Source organism: Triturus cristatus, chromosome 1_2 (assembly GCF_964204655.1).
Source record: "Triturus cristatus chromosome 1_2, aTriCri1.1, whole genome shotgun sequence".
NCBI lineage: Eukaryota > Metazoa > Chordata > Amphibia > Caudata > Salamandridae > Triturus > Triturus cristatus.
Window position 1 is genome coordinate 1,175,409,395 of NC_140580.1, and position 18,790 is coordinate 1,175,428,184.

General features: G+C 50.0%; 1 protein-coding gene across 2 annotated transcripts in view; it reads right to left on the reverse strand.

Annotated features, from left to right (window-relative positions):
• NUP188 (nucleoporin 188) overlaps positions 1–18,790 on the reverse strand; it is a 1,223,536-nt gene that overhangs the window by 920,658 nt on the left and 284,088 nt on the right. For both annotated transcript variants that reach the window (XM_085614037.1, XM_085614036.1), the window contains exon 13: positions 11,839–11,904. In XM_085614037.1, the coding sequence (XP_085470163.1) occupies positions 11,839–11,904 (66 nt within the window). The remainder of the gene's footprint in view (positions 1–11,838; positions 11,905–18,790) is intronic.

Below are 18,790 nucleotides of genomic sequence, written 5' to 3' on the forward strand. Positions count from 1 at the left end.
GGGATGGTCTGGAGGGAGCAGGTGGAAGTCATTGGGTAGGCGGTGTGGCAGAGCGGGCGGTATTTGTTTTGCCTCGGCCTTTATTGTTATTGCCTCTATAGCTGCCTCTTTGGTAACCCCTTGTGAAGGTGGATTGAGCAGGGGATTTGTAGGAAGTGGACGCGCTATCTGAGGAGTAGCCTCTGCCCGTGCTCCGAAAGGAAGAGCGGCGAAAGGAGCGCCTAGGAGGGTGTGACTGCAGGGCTCCCATAGTTTTCGCCGTATCTGTGTCCTTCTTCATCTTCTCGAGGGCCTCATCTACCTTTGGACCGAATAGATGTTCTTGATTAAATGGATGATTTATTATGGAGGCTTGTACCTCAGGTTCAAAGCCTGAAACTCTCTGCCAAGCATGGCGACGGAGGAGGACGCTAGTGTTAATGGCCCTGGAGGCTGTGTCTGCTGCATCTAAGGCACAGCGTATAGAGGTGTTAGTTATGGTCTTACCCTATTGAATTAATTCATTGGCCCTATTTCTGTATTTTTCTGGGAGATGGTGCATGATGGTTTCTAGTTCATCATAATGCGCTCTGTCGTATCTGGCCAATAGCGCTTGAGTGTTGGCGATATGCCATATATTGGCTGCCTGTGACGCAGTGCGCTTTCCTGATGCGTCCAGTAGTTTTGACTCTTTGTCAGGTGGTGGTGCTTCGCCTGACGCCTGGGAGTTTGACCTCTTCCGTGCAGTGGAGACCACTGGGGAATCCAGTGGCGCTGGCCCTTTGATGTAGGCAGGATCTGTAGGGCAGCTTTATACTTTCTCTATGCATGGGTTAATGACCCTAGCCCTGACTGGGTCTTTAAACACGTCTGGCGCATGTTTTATTACCCCTTTGAGCATAGGTAGTATAGAAGTAGACCTATGTGCGGTATCAAAGGTGTCGAGGAGGAAATCTTCCTCTACCGGGTCAGTTTCTAGCTCTACCCCGTGATAATGTGCCGCCCTCTGAAGTAGGTGGTGAAAACCTAATGAATCTTCTGGTGGAGATGGCCTGGATGGATAAAGGTCATCTTGTGGGACATCTGGAATGTCTGGATTATTATAATTGTCCCATGGGTCTGGGGATCCTGTAGGGGTGGGGTCTTGTGGCACATCCCCTGGATCGTAGTATGGGTCCCCCTGATCATCATGGTCTGGAGACGGGGTCGGAGAGCGATGAGGCAGGGGTGGAGAAGGCGGAGGGGGCAGAGGTGGAGGAGGTGGGGAAGGCACTCTGAAAGGGGAGGTAGCACAGTCTTTCTTCTTTGGATGTGGAGGCGGAGCTGGTTTGTCCAAATGTCTCTTTTTAGAAGAAAGTGCCAAATGTCCAGTTTTTGGATCCTTGGTAAGTGTCTTTTGCAAAGGATCCGGTGTAAACAGTTCTTGAGACAATGGTTGTTCGGTCGGCGCCGAAGGTTTCGGGGCCGATGGCTTTTTAGGCTTGTCCGTGCCGTGCTTTTTTGGAACCTCTGATTTTTTGGTCGCGCCGAGGCAGGCTTCGCGCGGGAGTGTCGGTGCCGAGGGCCTTATGATGTTTGGTCGGTACCGAGAGGCTGGGTTTCGACACCGAGGGCTTTGGTGCGGAGCTCGGTGTCGAGGTAGAGGCCGGTCTCTTTTTCGGTTCCGAAGTGTGTTTATCGGCATCGCTGACAGGCTGGCTCGAGCCCGAGCCGCCGGAAGGCTTATTAGGCTTCTTCACTGGGCCCGAAGGTGGGGTGTTCGAAGCAGTGTCTTTGGTCTTGCCTAGGTCTGGAGGCGAAGGCGTGACCGAAGCCTTTTTGGGTGTCGGCGCGGGTGTGGGAGGGGGTATTTTACTCACGACCCTCTGCGCCAGGGTGATGTCCTCCACATCCGAGTCGTCGGCTTCAGAAGCACTGACGAGGTCCTCTTCGGTGTGCTGCTGTCCCGGAGCTTCGACGTCGTCCCCGAAGAGGTCGACTGGAACGGAGGTCGAGGAGTGCACCATGTTTCGTCTGGCCCTTCGATCTTGAATAGTCTTTTTGGATCTGAAAGACTTGCAGGCGGGACAGTCTCGAGCCTCGTGTTTAGGGGAGAGGCAGAGGTTGCACACCTCATGAAGATCGGTTTGGGGGGAATTTGGACCCACATCGAGGGCACTTCTTGAATGGAGTTCTTTCCATCAGCCGGGACCGGCGCTTGGATAGGCCTGAAGGCAGCCGTCGACGACTGGAATCGAAGGTGTGTCGTAGAGAAGGTGATTGAGGAGATCAAGATCTGAACAATACCCCAATGAGCGAGGATTCCGCTTCGATCGTCGAACTGGAAATGTTCGGAAACGGAGCGCGAAGTATTACATCCGAGCCCGATGGCGGAAAAAAACAATCTGAGGATGGAGCCGAAGCCCATGCGCAATACGGACCAAGGGAGGAGTCCCCGACCTCGTGACTTATAAAGACTTTCCAAGAGGAAAAACAAACTGCAAACATCCGGGCCCAACACCAGATGGCGATTTATGCAAAAGTGTGTAATCTGCAGCTCATATGCCTCGAACATTGGGTTACTGGTAAGTACAGTTGTAAGTATTTTTCGGGGTCAGTGCTGGGCACCAAGATCCAGCACTGGGAGCTCACCTAATAGCAGGTGAGTATTTTTGTTTTCGTTACTCGGCTGATTTTTGGTGAATATTTTAAGTTTTGAAAAGTGCACACTTAAAAGAAATTTCAGGAAAAGCCAGTCAATGTTACCCTATGGAGAAAATTGAGTTATCGGTTTAAAGGTAAATACTCGACTGGCAGAGTTAAGGTTCTGGGCATAGACTCAGGGGTCTCCCAGGGTCAGGTAGGTACAGTTGGTTCACCCTCAGCGGCACAAGGGCGGCCGGGTGCAGAGAGAGTTAGGCCCAATGTTATCATATGAGAGGTAGGGGGGCCTTGGTTGGTGGCTGCTGACTAGCAGGCCACGCGGCTGTGGGAGCTGGGCTCCTGGTCACTTACTCAGGGCAAGTGGGGCAGTAGGTAGGTGTAGAGGTTGCACTGCCAGGGCCACTCAGGCGGCTGGGTGCAGGGTGCTTTTGAGCCTTCGGGCGCTTAATTGGTTTCAATGGAAAAGCTCCGGTTTAGAAAAAGACTGCAAGCTCGGGGGACGAAGATTCTTCAGGTGCCACCACCACTTCGAGAGGTAAGTTGGGTAGTTGGAGGATAGGTAGGTACCCCGGAATTGGGCACAGGGGGCCGCGGGGCGCCAGGTTTAGGGGTGCCTTTTGGTGTCGGGAAATCTTACCCTCTGTTGATCACGGTTGGGGGGGCACCTGGTTCTGAGGCTGCAGGCTTCTTCAGGAGTGTCGAGGGGGGTCCTTGGGTGCCGGACTCAGGGTCACAGTCGCCGTGGGGTCATCCTCCTGGTCTTTGTTCACTCCGGCACAGGCCAGGCTTGGCGGGTGCAGAGTGTGAAGGGTTTGCGGTTCCGGGCTGCTGCCAGGGATTAGAAGTAGATTTTGAGTAGAGCCTCTACTCATGGGAGTTCCAGGGGTTTAGAGTCACAAGGTAACCAGGTCCTCTGGGGTTTGTGAGGTTGCTGGCCACAAGAGATGCCAGGTTGGAGCAGGAGCAGGTTCGAGGGTCGACAGGCCGGTAGGGCTGGGGCCAAAGCAGTTGCTGTCTTCCTCTTAGAAGCTGCAGAGCAGGTCTTCTTTCTTCTAGCTCTTCTTCGGATTTCGGAATCTGGAATCTGGGGAAGGAAGGTTCAGGGTGCCCTTAAATACTAGATTTAGGGGCGTTACAGGTAGGTGAAGGGCAGGGACCAATGGGTCCCTGTCCTGGGGTGGGTACACCCCCTATCCTGCCTCTCTCCAATGGGAGGGGAGCAGTAGCCTAATCCTGATTGGGCAGGGCTTCCCATCTTCAAGATGTCGAGAGCCCGGAGATGTGCTTCACCTCGCCTCCCCCACCTGAGGGGTGGGGTTGGCAGGCTGGCACATCCCTTGTCCTTATTTGGGGTTTCCGGCCAAGCTTCCCGCCAGAGTGGGGGGTCAAAACCGGTGGGGGCCAGTTGCAGGGTACAGCAAGTGGCCTGGAGAAGCTCACAAAGGCGGCATGCCTTTGAAGCTTCCCCCTGCCCATCCTGGGGGAGGAGATTTAGCACCTCGCCCAGGATGTGCATTGTTGCAGACCCAGGAGAGCAGGGGCTCTCCTACCCAGGGGTGCAGCAACATGTCTGCTGTGTGGCAGCCTAGGCAGCCTCAGAACAGACGTGGATTGTAGGTTAGGTTTCAGGGGGCCTCTCTAAGATGCCCTCTGTGGTGCTTGATACATTAAATCCCACACTGGCATCAAACTTCTCAGTCTTCAGTGCTGCCATTATGGTGCTGTGGAGTTCGTGTTTGACAAGCTCCCCGCACCATGTACTCTTAAATGGCAGCACTACACTTACAGGGCCCAGGAATGGAACTGGGTACTGTAGGGGCGTTTCCTGCCTCTGTGCCCACACCACTGGCATAGGGCACGTAGCTCGAGGGGTGGCTGATGTATGCCAGGGCAGTGTAGGTTGTAGGCATGGCACACAGGGATGTGCACCATGTCGACTCTGTTTTGTCTTGTACCCAGACACTCAGCCTGCCAGGGCAGTGTGTGTGTGTGTTAGGGTACAGGGCCTCTAAGGGTGGCACAATGAGTGCTGCAGCCCTTAGAGGCCTTCCCTGGTCACAAGGCCCTGGGTACCTAGGGTACCACTTATCAGGGGCTGACATGTGGCCAGGGTTTGCCAATTTGGTTTTGAGGTTTGTGTTTAGGGAAGGAACATAGGCCCTGGGCACCTGATTGGCAGGAGTCCAGAGCACACTCAGTCAAAGTACATTCAGCAAAAAGTGGGGCATACCATGCAAGAAAGATGGCACTTTCTCACACTAATTCCCTAGGAAATTAGTTACACAGTGAATACACGAACAGCACATTCTCTTTGAAGAGCAGATGCTATGATGACTTTGCCTTTAGTAGGTGTCGAAAGTGGAGAGGAAAACTCATTTTCATCTGGAATCCAGACGGATTGTGAATAAGGAGCAAACAGGTGGTCAAACTCTCACTGAGGTCACTCCAGACGGGACAAGACTAGGACACTTAATGTGAAAGCGGAACGGTCTTCCCATTCAACGCAATATAAAATGGATATGTGCGGCAGGCACGATGAGGACATTTTTGGAGTAGCAGACTGTTCAAAAGTGGCATGATTGGGGTACAGAAGAATTCACACACAACATTAAAGACATGCACCATCAGACATACACACACAATTTAAGTTCCAGCGCGGATAGCATATATGCCACCTGCCCACCAAGGGGAAAACACCGGTAAGGAATATGCTACTTACCAGTATGCATCTGGTCTTGGCATGTAGAGCTGCAGATCTGTACACTTTTGCATAGATCGCCATCTGGTGTTGGGCCAGGATGTTTGCAGTTTGTTTTTCTTCTTGGACAGTCTTTGGAAGTCACGAGTTCGGTGACTCCTCCTTCGGTCCGTACTGCGCATGGGCTTCGGCTCCATCCTCAGATTGTTTTTCGCCAGCAGGGAAATGATGGAGCGTAGTGATAACATTAAGAAACCCATGTGTGTTGTATCTAAATAAGATAGACTGGAACGGATACAGGTAGCCGGGGAGGCGGGTGGGCGTGTACACATCTGCAGCTCTGCATGCCAAGAACAGATGCATACTGGTAAGTAGCATATTCCGTTCGAGGCATATGTGCTGCAGATTGTACACTTTTGCATAGATTATATAGCAGTACCCAGCCCTAGCGGCGACCACCGGTATCCGTTGCAGCGGTTTGAAATAGTGTTTTTAGTACAGCCTGGCCCACACTAGCTTGTTGCTTGGAATGCACGTCTACACAGTAATGTTTTGTGAAGGTGTGCGGAGTTGACCATGTGGCTGCCTTGCAGATGTCATCCAAGGGTATGTTACCTAGAAGCCCCTATCTTTCTTGTAGAGTGGGCTTTAGGTGGAACAGATAATGTTCTTTTTGCTTTGTGATAGCAAATTTGTATGCACTTAACAATCCACCTAGTTTTCCCTGATTTAGAGATGGGGTTACCTTTATGCGGTGGAGAGAAGGAGACAAACAATTGTTTTGTCTTCCTGAAAGGTTGCGTTCTTTGTATGTAGTACAACAAAGCCCTTTTAAAATCAAGTGTATGTAGAGCCCTTTCCGCAACTGATTGAGGTTGCGAGAAAAAAAACGGTAATTCCACCGATTGATTAAGATGGAAGGGGGAAATGACCTTGGGCAGAAATTTTGGGTTTGTACGAAGTATCACCTTGTTGTGATGTATCTGGAAAAAGGGTTCTTGTATAGTGAACGCTTGTATTTCACTAACCCTTCTAAGTGAAGTGATAGCAATGAGGAAAGCGGTTTTCCAGGTGTGGAACTGTAGCTCACATTTATGCATTGGTTCGAAAGGCGGACCCATTAGCCGTGTAAGAACTACGTTTCGATTCCATACAGGGGAAGGTGGTGCCCTGGGTGGAATTACTCGTTTTAGGCCTTCCATAAAGGCTTTAATAGCGGGCACTCTGAACAGTGATAAATGCTGTCTGTTTTGTAGGTAAGCAGCAATTGCTGCGAGGTGTAGACGTATGGATGAATATGCCAGGTTACACCTTTGAAGATGGAGCAGATATCATATGATATGCTGTATGGATGCATCTAAAGGGTTGATTGTATTGTTACGGCAGTAAACAACAAATCTCTTCCACTTTGCGGCATAGCATGCTCGAGTGGTAGGGCGTCTGGCTTCCTTGATAATGTTCATGCAATCAGGGGGAAGGTTAAGGTATCCAAATTTTAAGATTTCAGGAGCCAGATCGCAAGGTTGAGCTGAGCTGGGTCTGGGTGCCTGATTTCTCCATGGTTCTGTGTTAGGAGGCATGGGGACAGGTGCAGTTTTTGATGTGGTACTACCGATAGCTGTAGCAGTGTGGTGTACCACGGCTGCCTGGCCCATGTTGGAGCTACCAGAATGAGTGTGAGGGAATGCTGCTGTAGCTTCCTTACCACTAACGGAATTAGCGGGAGAGGTGGAAAGGCGTATGCAAATTTGCCTGACCAGTTCATCCATATCGCATTGCCTTGGGACAATGGGTGTGGGTATCTGGCGGCGAAGCTTGGGCATTTTTTGTTTTCGTGGGTGGCGAAGAGGTCTAGCTGAGGATGCCCCCACTTGTGGAAGAATGGGCGAAGAACTTGTGGATGCAGTTCCCATTCGTGCATTTGCTGCGTTTGTCTGCTGAGCAGATCTGCCATGGTGTTTTGTATGCCTGGGACGTGCTGTGCCAGGAGAAAGATTTTTTGTGGAATTGCCCATCTCCATATGCTCTGTGCTAAGCGGGAGAGCTGGGGAGATGCAAGATGCCATCATCCCTATTAGCTTCATAAACACTCGTGCTGGGAGAGAGTGTTGAAGAGTGAATGTTTGGCGCAAGGCTTGTATGCTTGCGATTCTGGCTGAATTGGGATAGGCTATAGCCTTGGAGGTGTCTATAGTGGCCCCGAGATATTGCTTTGTGTGAGATGGTATGAGGTGGGACTTTTGATGGTTCACCGTGAAGCCTAGCCGGTGGAGCAGTTGGATGGTGCTGTTTGTATGTTGCACACATTGGTCGTAAGACGCGGCATTTATGAGCCAGTCGTCCAAGTAAGGGAAGACGTGAATGTGTTGCCTTCTGAGGTGAGCTGCTACTACTGCTAGGCATTTGGTAAACACCCGTGGTGCGGTTGTGACCCCGAAGGGGAGAACCTTGAATTGGTAATGCTGACCGTCCACAAACCTGAGGTACTTCCTGTGAGAAGGGTGTATTGGAATATGAAAGTATGCGTCTTTCAAGTCCAGTGTAGTGAGAAAGTCTCCCAGACACAGGAGAGGGAGAACTTGTTGGAGGGTGACCATATGGAAATGGTCCGAATGTATGTATGCATTTAGAGGCCGGAGGTCTAGAATGGGCCGTAGGGTCTCGTCTCTCTTTGGGATTAGAAAATACAGAGAGTAGACCCCTAGATTTTGCTGATTGACGGGGACCTGCTCTATAGCTTGTTTTTGGAGGAGGGAGATCACCTCCTGTTTGAGCAGTATGGTGTGTTCTTGTGACATTGTACGGTGCCTGGGTGGAATATTGGGTGGGGTAGATGTTAGTTCGAGACAGTAGCCTGACTGAACAATTTGTGTCACCCATTTGTCTGATGTTATGGTCTCCCAGTTCTGAAGAAAATATTGTAGCCTGCCCCCGACTGGAGTGGAATGGTCTGGGGGAAGCGGGGGAAAGTCATTGGGCGGGTGGTGTGGCAGAACGGGTGTTGTTGGTTTTGCCCCTGCCTTTATTATTGTTTCCCCTATAACCAGCTCTCGGATAGCCCTTTGAGAAGGTATTCTGTGGAGGGGACTTGTAGGAAGCAGAGGCGCTATCGGTAGAGTAGCCTCTGCCTGTGCCCCGAAAGGAGGAACGACGAAATGAACGTCTAGGGGTATGGGATTGTAATGCCCCCATAGACTTTGCCGTATCCGTGTCCTTTTTCATCTTCTCCAATGCTTCGTCCACCTTTGGACCAAATAGGTGTTGTTGGTCAAAGGGGTGATTTAATATAGATGCCTGGACTTCTGGCTTAAACCCTGAGATTCTGAGCCAGGTATGACGACGAAGCAAAACACTGGTGTTTATAGCTCTAGAAGCTGTGTCTGCTGCGTCGAGGGCACATTTAATTGAGGTGTTGGTAATGAGCTTTCCCTCCTGTATTAGCTCATGAGCCCTGTGTTTATGTTTGTCTGGAAGGTGTTGCATGAGAGCCTCCAGCTCATCGTAATGCGCTCTATCGTAACGTGCAAGCAGAGCTTGTGTGTTAGCAATGCGCCACATATTTGCGGCCTGCGAGGCAGTGCGTTTACCAGACGCATCTAAGAGCTTTGACTCCTTATCTGGTGGCGGAGCCTCCCCTGAGGATTGAGAGTTAGACCGCTTCCTCGCTGTGGATACCACCAATGAGTCCAAGGGAGCAGGTCCTTTAATATATGCAGGATCTGTGGGGGCTGCTTTATATTTTTTCTCTATCCTGGGGTTTAGTACCCTAGCTCTGACTGGGTCCTTGAACACCTCTGCAGCATGTTTGGTTACCCCTTTTAGCATGGGCAATATTGCTGAGGCCTTATCTTGTATGTCAAAAGTGTCCAGTAGGAAATCGTCCTCAACTGTCTCGCTATGTAATTCTACCCCATGGTAGTGTGCCGCCCGCTGTATTAAGTGGTGGAACCCCAGGGAGTCCTCTGGAGGAGACGGCCTGGATGGATAAATGTCATCCTGAGGCACATCTGGTACATCGGGGTTGTGGTAATCCTCCCATGGGTCTGGTGTCCCTGGAGGTGTGGGGTCTATTGGGGCGTCTGCCGGGTCATAATCTGGATCTCCATAATCAGGGTCTGGAGATGGGGTTGGAGAGCGGTGAGGCAAAGGTGGTGGAGATATGGGGGGTGGAGGAGGTGGAGAAGGTGGAGGAGGTGGTGGGGAGGGTACTCTGAAGGGGGATGTGGCAGAGTCCTTCCGTTTTGGCGGTGGAGGAGGATCTGGCTTTTGTAAATGTCTTTTTTTGGAAGACAAAGTTAAATGACCAGTCTTTGGATCCTTTGTTAAAGTTTTTTGATAAGGATCAGGCATAAATAGTTCTTCTGGCACCGAATCGTCTGTCGGTGCCGATGTTTTCGGAGCCGAGGGCTTCGATGGTTTCTCCATGCCATGCTTTTTCGGGGTCTCCGATTTTTTCGGTGCCGAGGCAGGCTTCGGCACCGGAGCGTCGGTGCCAAGGGGCTTATGCTTGATCGGTACCGAGAGTGCAGGTTTCGAGCCCGATGACTTCGGAGCCGAACTGGGCGTGGTTTTCTTCGGTGCCGAACAGTGTTTTTCGGCACCAGGAGTAGGCTGGCTCGAGCCCGAGCCGCCGGGAGACTTATGATGCTTCGACACCGGGCCCAAAGGTGGGGTGATAGAAGCTGTATGTTTCGTTTTCCCTAGGCCCGGAGGCGAAGGTGTAACCGGAGTCTCTTTCGGTGTGGGTACGGGAGTGGGTAAAGTACTCACGACCCTCTGCGCCGGTGTTATCTCCTCCAGGTCAGAGTCGTCGGCCTCGGAAGCGCTGACGAGTTCTTCCTCCTGCTCTGTGTGCTGCTGCCCCGAAGCTCCGGTGTCGTCTCCGAAGATGTCGGATGGAGCCGAAGTCGATGAGTGCGCCATGGTGCGTCGAGCTCTTCGATCCCGGATGGTCTTTTTCGATCGAAAAGACTTGCAGGCGGGGCAGTCTCGAGCCTCGTGTTCTGGAGAGAGGCAGAGGTTACACACCTGATGGAGGTTGGTGTGGGGAAATTTAGACCCACATTTTGGGCACTTTTTGAAGGGAGTCCTTTCCATCGGCCGAGACCGGAGTCGAGGGAGGCCCGTAGGCCGGTGCCGATGTCTGGAATCGAAAAGTACCGCCCAGAGAGATGAAGAAGATGATTTCTCTTAAGAATCTCGATGGACGAGGATTTTCCGTCGAAGGTCGAACTGGAAAGGTTCGAAGCCAGAGCACAAAGTATCACATCCGAGCCCGATGGCGGAAAAAAACAATCTGAGGATGGAGCCGAAGCCCATGCGCAGTACGGACCGAAGGAGGAGTCACCGAACTCGTGACTTCCAAAGACTGTCCAAGAAGAAAAACAAACTGCAAACATCTGGGCCCAACACCAGATGGCGATCTATGCAAAAGTGTACAATCTGCAGCTCATATGCCTCGAACATATTTTTTCATATGCATCTGAACAGAACTGGTCTAAATGTGTCAATGAATTGTGACTTCCTCTGCAGGTTTAAAAAGACTGCAATTAAGTGTACTGGTCAGTGGTAGTCCCAGGAAAGAACCCAATGTCTAGAGTCCTCTCAGCATTGTGTCCTACGGCACCTCCTGGGACAGCAGATCTCTAAGCTCTTCACTTGTTTTACACAGTTTGAAAAATAAACAGCAGTCGTTTCTATCTGAAATCAGAATATTAGGGTAAGTTAGACTAAAGGAGTCAATAGAGTAAATCTTGTGACATGCCTGGTCGTGGTAAACAGCAGCGAATATGGTCTTCAATGCAGGGCGATGTGAAGAACCAAGACTGTATCCCTGAGACCCCCCCAAAAGACAGAGCGGTTTCTAATGTGTGCTCACAAAAGGCAAAAGACTCATCAGCCACCAGACTGACAGGACAAAGACCTCTGCATCCCCCAGAACCACTACAGGATACAGCAACGGTCAGCCTCGGAAAGGGAAGCATCCAAGTGTCTGCAGGAACAGCCACCCTGATTGCTAATGACATGGCTTTGGAGAGAGGTGATGACACACAGAAACCTAGATCTTAGAGAGATGTCTGGAAAGAGCAGACATGTTGGAAGGGTCACAGATAAGGCACTTCCATGACCTCATGAGTTGACTTGTGCCACTAAAGGACCACAGAGGATGGAGCCCAGCAGCAACAATCTGGCTCATACAAAACGTGCGTTAGAAAGTTCCTTTTACGGTAACCAGCAACAAATCAACATCTATCCAAGGGAGCAAGAAGAAATGGCACAGTAGGGCCCTTGAACACATGCATACAGAGGCTGAAGATTTTAATTTACAACTTAATCATTTCTCACAGGTCCAGGTACAACCTGCTTCAAAATGCTGGGGAGAGAGAATGCTCAAGATCTGAATATCCCAGCACACTAAGCTTCGCTGATGCACTTAAATATTTGAAGCATAGTTCCCCCCCGCTCCTATCCTTCGGAAGCAAGGTCCTGTCACTCATCTGCCTCTCAGCAATACTTACGGTACTCCAAAAGAGTTCAGGGAGGCTCGGAGCTGCCAGAACTTCACATGCTGTGTCGATCAGATCCTGCAGAAAGGAAGAAGGGGACAGCATCAGATGCATTAGTTATTTCTCCAAGTCTGGGTATGATCACCACAATGCTCTGCAAGATCTTTCTTATAAGAAGCAATGCTCTGACCGAAGGCAGTTATGTGGGCTTTGGTGCAGTGACCAGCAAATATTAAAACAAAACAATTAATGACACTCAAACTAAGTTGAAATATTTCACATCAACTTCAATGCCCAAACTCAGAACAGTATGTTGAACGCAGAGTAACAAGTGAAGAAAGAAGTGTGAGGTGGAGCGCTGCCAGCAAGGTGGAAGCCAGCAAGGTGGAATAAGGCGCAAGAGACTGCACAGCGGAAGGTGGGAAGATGGACTGCGAAGCAGAAGGTTGCGGGAGATGGCACAAGAGGAAGCCGGAGCAACTGGCCCAAGAGGCAGTGCGGCAGTAGGTGGCCCAAGAGGAAGGGAAGTGGGCTCAAGAGGTAGTGCAGCAGTAGGTGACACAAGAGGCAGTGAAGTGGAAACGAGCACAAGAGGTAGTGCAGCAGTAGGTGACACAAGAGGCTGTGAAGTGGAAATGAGCACAAGCGAGGGTAAGTTACTTACCTGTAATCCTAGTTCTCTTCCAGGGGTATCCTCATCAAAGTCATAAGCACTGAATATTCCCGCCCATGTGAGGGGACCCCGGAAATAATAAAATCATATATGTAAAAAACATACATATATACAGCTCTGTATATGTATAAACATATATTATTTTTTCCCAAGCAAATGCAGCCCCTAAAAAAGAAGGCTAGGCAATGTATAAATACACATCCAATAATACATATAGGTATAATAAAAACACCTAAATCTCTTTTTTAAAAAAAAAAAATTTTAATGAGGTAAACACTCATGAGAAAGCAAAAAAGAGAAAACTGTGGGAAACCCAGATCTACAACACATTGCTAGCCTGCAGGCTGCATTGCAATACAATACCATAGAGACTGAAAAGCCCTGTATAGGTAAAAACTGGCACCATGCCTTTAAGGCAGCCCTGGCTTCCATATCCCATCATGCCTCAGGGGTGACAGTTAGGTCAGTTGTTCTTTGCGGGACCGTAGTCCTAAACACAAAGATATATCCTTTCCATAATGAATAATACACTTCTTCTCATTTGCCTGGGGAGGCGGGTGGGTTGCTTATGACTTTGATGAGGATACCCCTGGAAGAGAACTAGGATTACAGGTAAGTAACTTACCCTTCTCTTCCAGGGGATCCTCATCAATAGTCATAAGCACTGAATAGAGTAGCAAGCTCACCTTCCACCTGCAGGCAAATGAAAAAGATTGTACCACACATGGAGTAAGAAAATCATGAAAATGATTATGTATGGAACAGATTCCTCAAGGAGGCTTGTCCTACTTGAGTGTCTGCTCTGGTATCCGAATCCAGACAATAGTGTCTGGTAAAGGTGTGGACAGATCTCCAAGTGGCTGCCTTGCAGATCTCGGAGAGTGGGACATTATTGAGAAAAGCAGCGGTAGCCGCTTTTCCTCTTGTAGAATGCGCTTTAGGGCGCGCCCCCAATGGTTACTGAGCCAGTTGGTAGGCCAATGTAATACTTGAAACAATCCACCTAGCAATGGAACGTTTGGATGCAGCAAAGCCCATACGGACAACCCCGTAGTTCACAAACAGTTGATCAGATTTCCTGACATTCTTAGTCCTATCTAGATAGAATTTTAGGACCCTTTTGACATCTAAAGAAGGCAACGCCCTCTCTGCCGGAGAGGAGGGGTTGGGAAAAAAGGTTGGTAAGGAGATGGCTTGGTTTACATGAAAGTCCGATACCACCTTAGGCAGGAATGAAGGATGAGTCCTCATCACTACCCTATTGAGATGAAACGTAGTGTAGGGTTCTTTAGAACAGAGGGCCTGTATCTCACTGACCCTCCGTGCTGAAGTGATGGCTATTAAAAAGGCTGTCTTCCATGTGAGGTGCTGTAGGGTAGCCTTATGAATAGGCTCAAAAGGAGAACCCATGAGCCTTGACAGAACCAAGTTTAGCTCCCAGGAAGGAGAGGGAGGTCTAACAGGGGGATAGACTTTCTTGAGACCTTGCAAGAAATCCTTCACCACCTGCAACTTAAAAAATGACTGCTGCGAAGGCGAACGCCTCTATGCTGTTATGGCTGCTAGGTGAACCTTTATGGATGAAAATTTCAACCCTGCCCTCGCTAAATGTAGAAGATAGGGCAAAATTACATCCTCCTGGCATTTTGTTGGATCATAATGATGCTGAGCACACCATATGTAAAATCTTTTCCACTTACAGAAGTAGGAATGTCTTGTCGGAGGCCTCCTGGCTTCCTTCAGTATGGACATACACTCTTGAGGGAGGTTCAGATGTCCATACTGGAGGACTTCAGGAGCCATGCTGTTAAGCTCAGCGAGGGAAGGCTGGGATGGTAAATCTTCCCCTGCATCTTGGATAACAAGTCCGGCCTGCACGGCAGCCGTTTGTGGGGGCGGATCGACATGTGCAGGAGATCCGTGTATCACCACTGCCTCGGCCAGTCCGGTGCTATGAGGATCATCTTGGCAGATGAATTCTGCAGCTTGGTCACCACCTTGGGGATTAGTGGGAGAGGCGGAAAAGCGTACACAAATGTCATTGACCAATTGATCAAAAGGGCATTCCCTAGGGATCCTGGTCGATGGTATCTTGAGGCGAAGCCTCGGCATTTTGTGTTGTGCTCGTCCGCGAAGAGGTCCACTTGCGGACGCCCCCATTCCCCGAAGATGTCTTCTAACACCTCGTCGTTTAGTACCCAGTCCTCTGGTTCTTGAAAATGACGACTGAGTAAGTCCGCTTGCACATTGAGTTCTCCTGGTAGGTGCACCGCTTTCAACGAGATGTTCCTTGCTAGGATCCAGTGCCACAGGGACTGAGCTGCCAGCGAGATCGTCCTGGATCGAGTACCCCCCTGCTTGTTCAGGTAGTACATTGTGGTGGTATTGTCCATCTGTACTAGAATGGTACTCGTCTTGATCGCAGGCAGGAACGCTTTGAGGGCTAGGTGGACTGCCCTGAGCTCCAGCATGTTGATGTGGTACAACTGCTCGCTGCTGGACCACCGTCCCTGAGTTTGCAGAGACCCGAAATGCGCACCCCAGCCTTGAAGGGATGCGTCGGTGATTAAGGTCTGAGTTGGGGGTTCTTGATGGAAGGGGATCCCCATTTGTAGATTCAGTGGCTTCAGCCACCACTTGACTGACTGCCTGGCCGCTGAGGAAAGGCAAACTTTTTCTTCCCACAGGGAGTTCCTTTGATCCCATTTGTCCTCGAGATCTTGCTGGAGAGGACGCATCCTTAGCCTGGCATTGGGCACTAGGAAAATGCAGGATGCCATGGCCCCTAGCAGAGATGAGATTTGTCTTGCCGACGACAGATTGTTGGATAGAATCTGCCTGCCTTTGAGGATAATGGATGACTGTCTTTCCTCCGAAGGAAACACTTTTCCTACTACGGAGTCTATAGTTGCACCCAGGTAGTGGATCCTCTGTGTTGGTGAAAAATTGGACTTTTTGGCATTCACTCTGAGACCCAACTTGCGACATAAGTTCAGGCAAAGCGACAGCTGCGATCGAACACTGAGGCGATGGACCCTTTATTAGCCAGTCGTCTAGGTAGGGATAGACGAAGACTCTTGCACGCCTCAGAGCAGCCGCTACTACTGCCACGCATTTTGTGAATACTCGAGGAGCTGACTTCAGGCCAAATGGAAGAACCTTGAACTGATAGTGAGAGTTCCCCACCGCAAACCTGAGAAATTTTCGATTATTCCGTTGGATGGGAATATGGAAATATACGTCCTGAAGGTCCAGCGAACACATCCAATCGCCCAACCGGAGAAGAGGATATATTTGGTGGAGCGCCAGCATGCAAAATTTTTCCTTTCTTATGTGTTTGTTCAGTATCCGTAGGTCCAAAATGGGTCTGAACTCTACCTTCGCACTCCTTTTTTTGAATCAGAAAGTATCTGGAGTAAACTCCCTTTCCTCTTTGGTTTTTGGGTACTTTTTCTATTGCAGATTTGAGCAGAAGCGTCGCCACCTCTTCTCTGAGCTGCGTTAGATGCTGGGCCGAATGAACAGGAGGAATCGATGGAGGGTGGCTTCGGAACCGAAGCGAGTACCCATTCCGCAGTATATTCAGAACCCACTTGTCCTTTGTGATGGATTGCCACTCTGGAAGATGATGCGCAACACTTCCTCCCACCGGAGCGGTGGACAGCATCGGAGGAAGCGGTTCCTCATTGCTTCCCTGGAGCCTTGTTTCCAGCGTTTCACTGCCTGTTGTTACCACGTCCCCTGGATGGTCTGCGGGACTGGTACTGCTGTTTCTTTTGACCTTGCTGGTCCTGGTTCTTCTGCCACTGAGGGGTTTGAACCCTCTGCTGGTAGTTACGCCTGTCATTTCCCCTGCGGCGTCGAAACTCTTTCCTCTTTTCAAGCCCGACGGCTTTCATGGTCTCCAGTTCTGCCTTCATACGGGCCATTTCTTCGTCTGCATCAGACCCAAAAAGTGAACTGCCCGAGAAAGGCAGATTTAGTATTCTCGCCTGCGCTTCCGGCTTCAAGGCCGTCAATCTGAGCCAAGATGATCTTCTGGCTGTGATTCGATGGGCATAAGAATGCGCTGCTAGGGTTGCCCCATCCGCCGCTGCACTTATGACCTGGTTAGAAACCAGACTTCCCTCGTGCAAAATTTCTTCAAAGTCCCGTCTATCCTCTGATGGAACTTTTTCAATGAACCTCTGGAGAGAGTCCCACAATGATCTATCATAGCGCCCCAGAAGCGCTGAGGCGCTGGCCACCTTTAAGCTAGAAGATGCCGAACCGCAAACTCTCCTCCCCCAAGAGTCTTGCGTCTTACTGTCCTTATCTGGGGGCACCGTTGAAGACCCCGCTACTGCATGCGTCTTTCTGGCAGCAGCGGTGATGACAGAATCCGGTGGAGAATCTGATCTTAGGAACAGAGGATCTTCCGGAGCCGGACGGTACTTTTTTAGAATCCGCGCCGGTGCAGATTTGGTGGTCGCTGGCGTGAGAAAAATATCCATTACTGGTTGTAGCAAACCAGGGACTAACGGCAACAGTGGGCGTGACACTGCTCGTTCATGAAGAGTTTCAAAGATTATGGAGGAGGTGATCTCCTGAACCGGCATTGGGATATTTAATTTTGTAGCTCCTCTACACAACACTTCCTGAAAAGTAGAGATATCATCCACCGGAGATACTCTGGAGGGTGGTGTCTCCGAGAGTGTCGGCGAATAATCCCTTCTGGATGATCTAGATGACAGGGAGGAGGAAGGGGTCCTACGGCGCCTTCTCTCCGATCTGGTCGACTCTCTCCTGTGGGAGGGGGATCTGGATCGCCTCCTTGGTGTTCGAGAGCGACGTCGAGATTCTCTTCCCCGAGAACGTGATCTGGCCGGTCTCGCTGGGAAGTCCATGTCTCTTAACCTTGTTAGTGAGGCCTTAACTGCGTAAGACATAGCCGAGTCCTGAGGTATCTCTCTTGCGGGACTTTGAGGTACAGCATTTCCCTCTTCCAGCGGACTATTTTCTCTTGCAGGCGCTGGAGATTGATGCACAATTTCCGGTGACTCGGATCTTGAACTCGAGCCCTCTGATCCTGAAGGCGAGATAGATATAAGACGTGGTGAATCATGTTCCGAAGTTGTATATACCAGTCTATGAGGGGATTTGTGTCAAGACTAGCGAAAGAAGGTACCACGCACCTGAAATTCCCTTCCTCCACGGGAACAGCTGGACTGAAGACCTGGACACAATTGATGAGAATTTCCCAGCTCCCCTGCCTCGCTACAGCGAATAAAATTCACTTCCAGCAAGAAGGGGGAAAGGGGAATGGGATAATAGAGAGACTCCACTGTGATGCCTGTTTCTCCCGGGCTAGTATGCCTGCTTCTCCTGGACTAGGGTGGTTACTCTGGCATCTGTGAATTAAGTTAACAGAGAATTAGTGGAAGTCCCCTTAAAGGCCCTCACTACTCCCTACCCACTCCCTACGCCCTGACCTTTACCTGATCTCTACTGTGGATTTGCCTCTCTCTTTTAGTTGCCTTTTTTGTGCTCCGCGCTAAGCAAGCGCTACTGTGCTTGATGACTGCTGCTGCGCTTGATGGTGCTCCTGCGCTTGATGGTACTGCTGCACCTGATGATTACTGCTGCGGCAACTGGTGGTAAGCAATATATATATATATATATTTAACATACAACGAGATGAAGTAGATTCTTTTCTTGTTATCAGAACTGCAGAAGATAGTTCCTCATGGAAACTAAAAGCCAGTAGACTGAATTGTACTCTCTTGAAATTTCTGTCAGGAACCCCGAACAATGATTTAGGAAGTCTATGGGGACTGCTTCTTGTTCTACTACCAGGAACGTAGTAGGGAATATCAGTAGCCTGGCAGTCTCAAATTGTTTAATGCTTCAATACGCATTTAAGCATTAGGCCACTCACCGAGGAATGACTGTTGACCTTTTCTCTGTCATAGTTCCTGCCTTGAAAGACCTTCCACAAGACACCGCTGGTAGAGACTCTGGAGAATTTCCACTCACTGGAAATAACAGGAAAGTTCTTGTGACACGAGATGAGATAGAAGACTTCTAACTCCACCTCCGGAATCTGTTGAGCAGCGAAGAATAACCTTCTCAACCCCCAACGAATACTTTCTGAAGTTCTGTGAGAGACTCGAACGACACAGCCTCCTCACAAATTTCTACAGTTGAAGTGCGCCGCGGTCAGGGAACGCGCGCACGTTCAAACATCTGCCTGTCAAACACTAGACCGCTAACCCACAGACCGCCCTGAGAACGGGCGCCCTGTTGGTAATA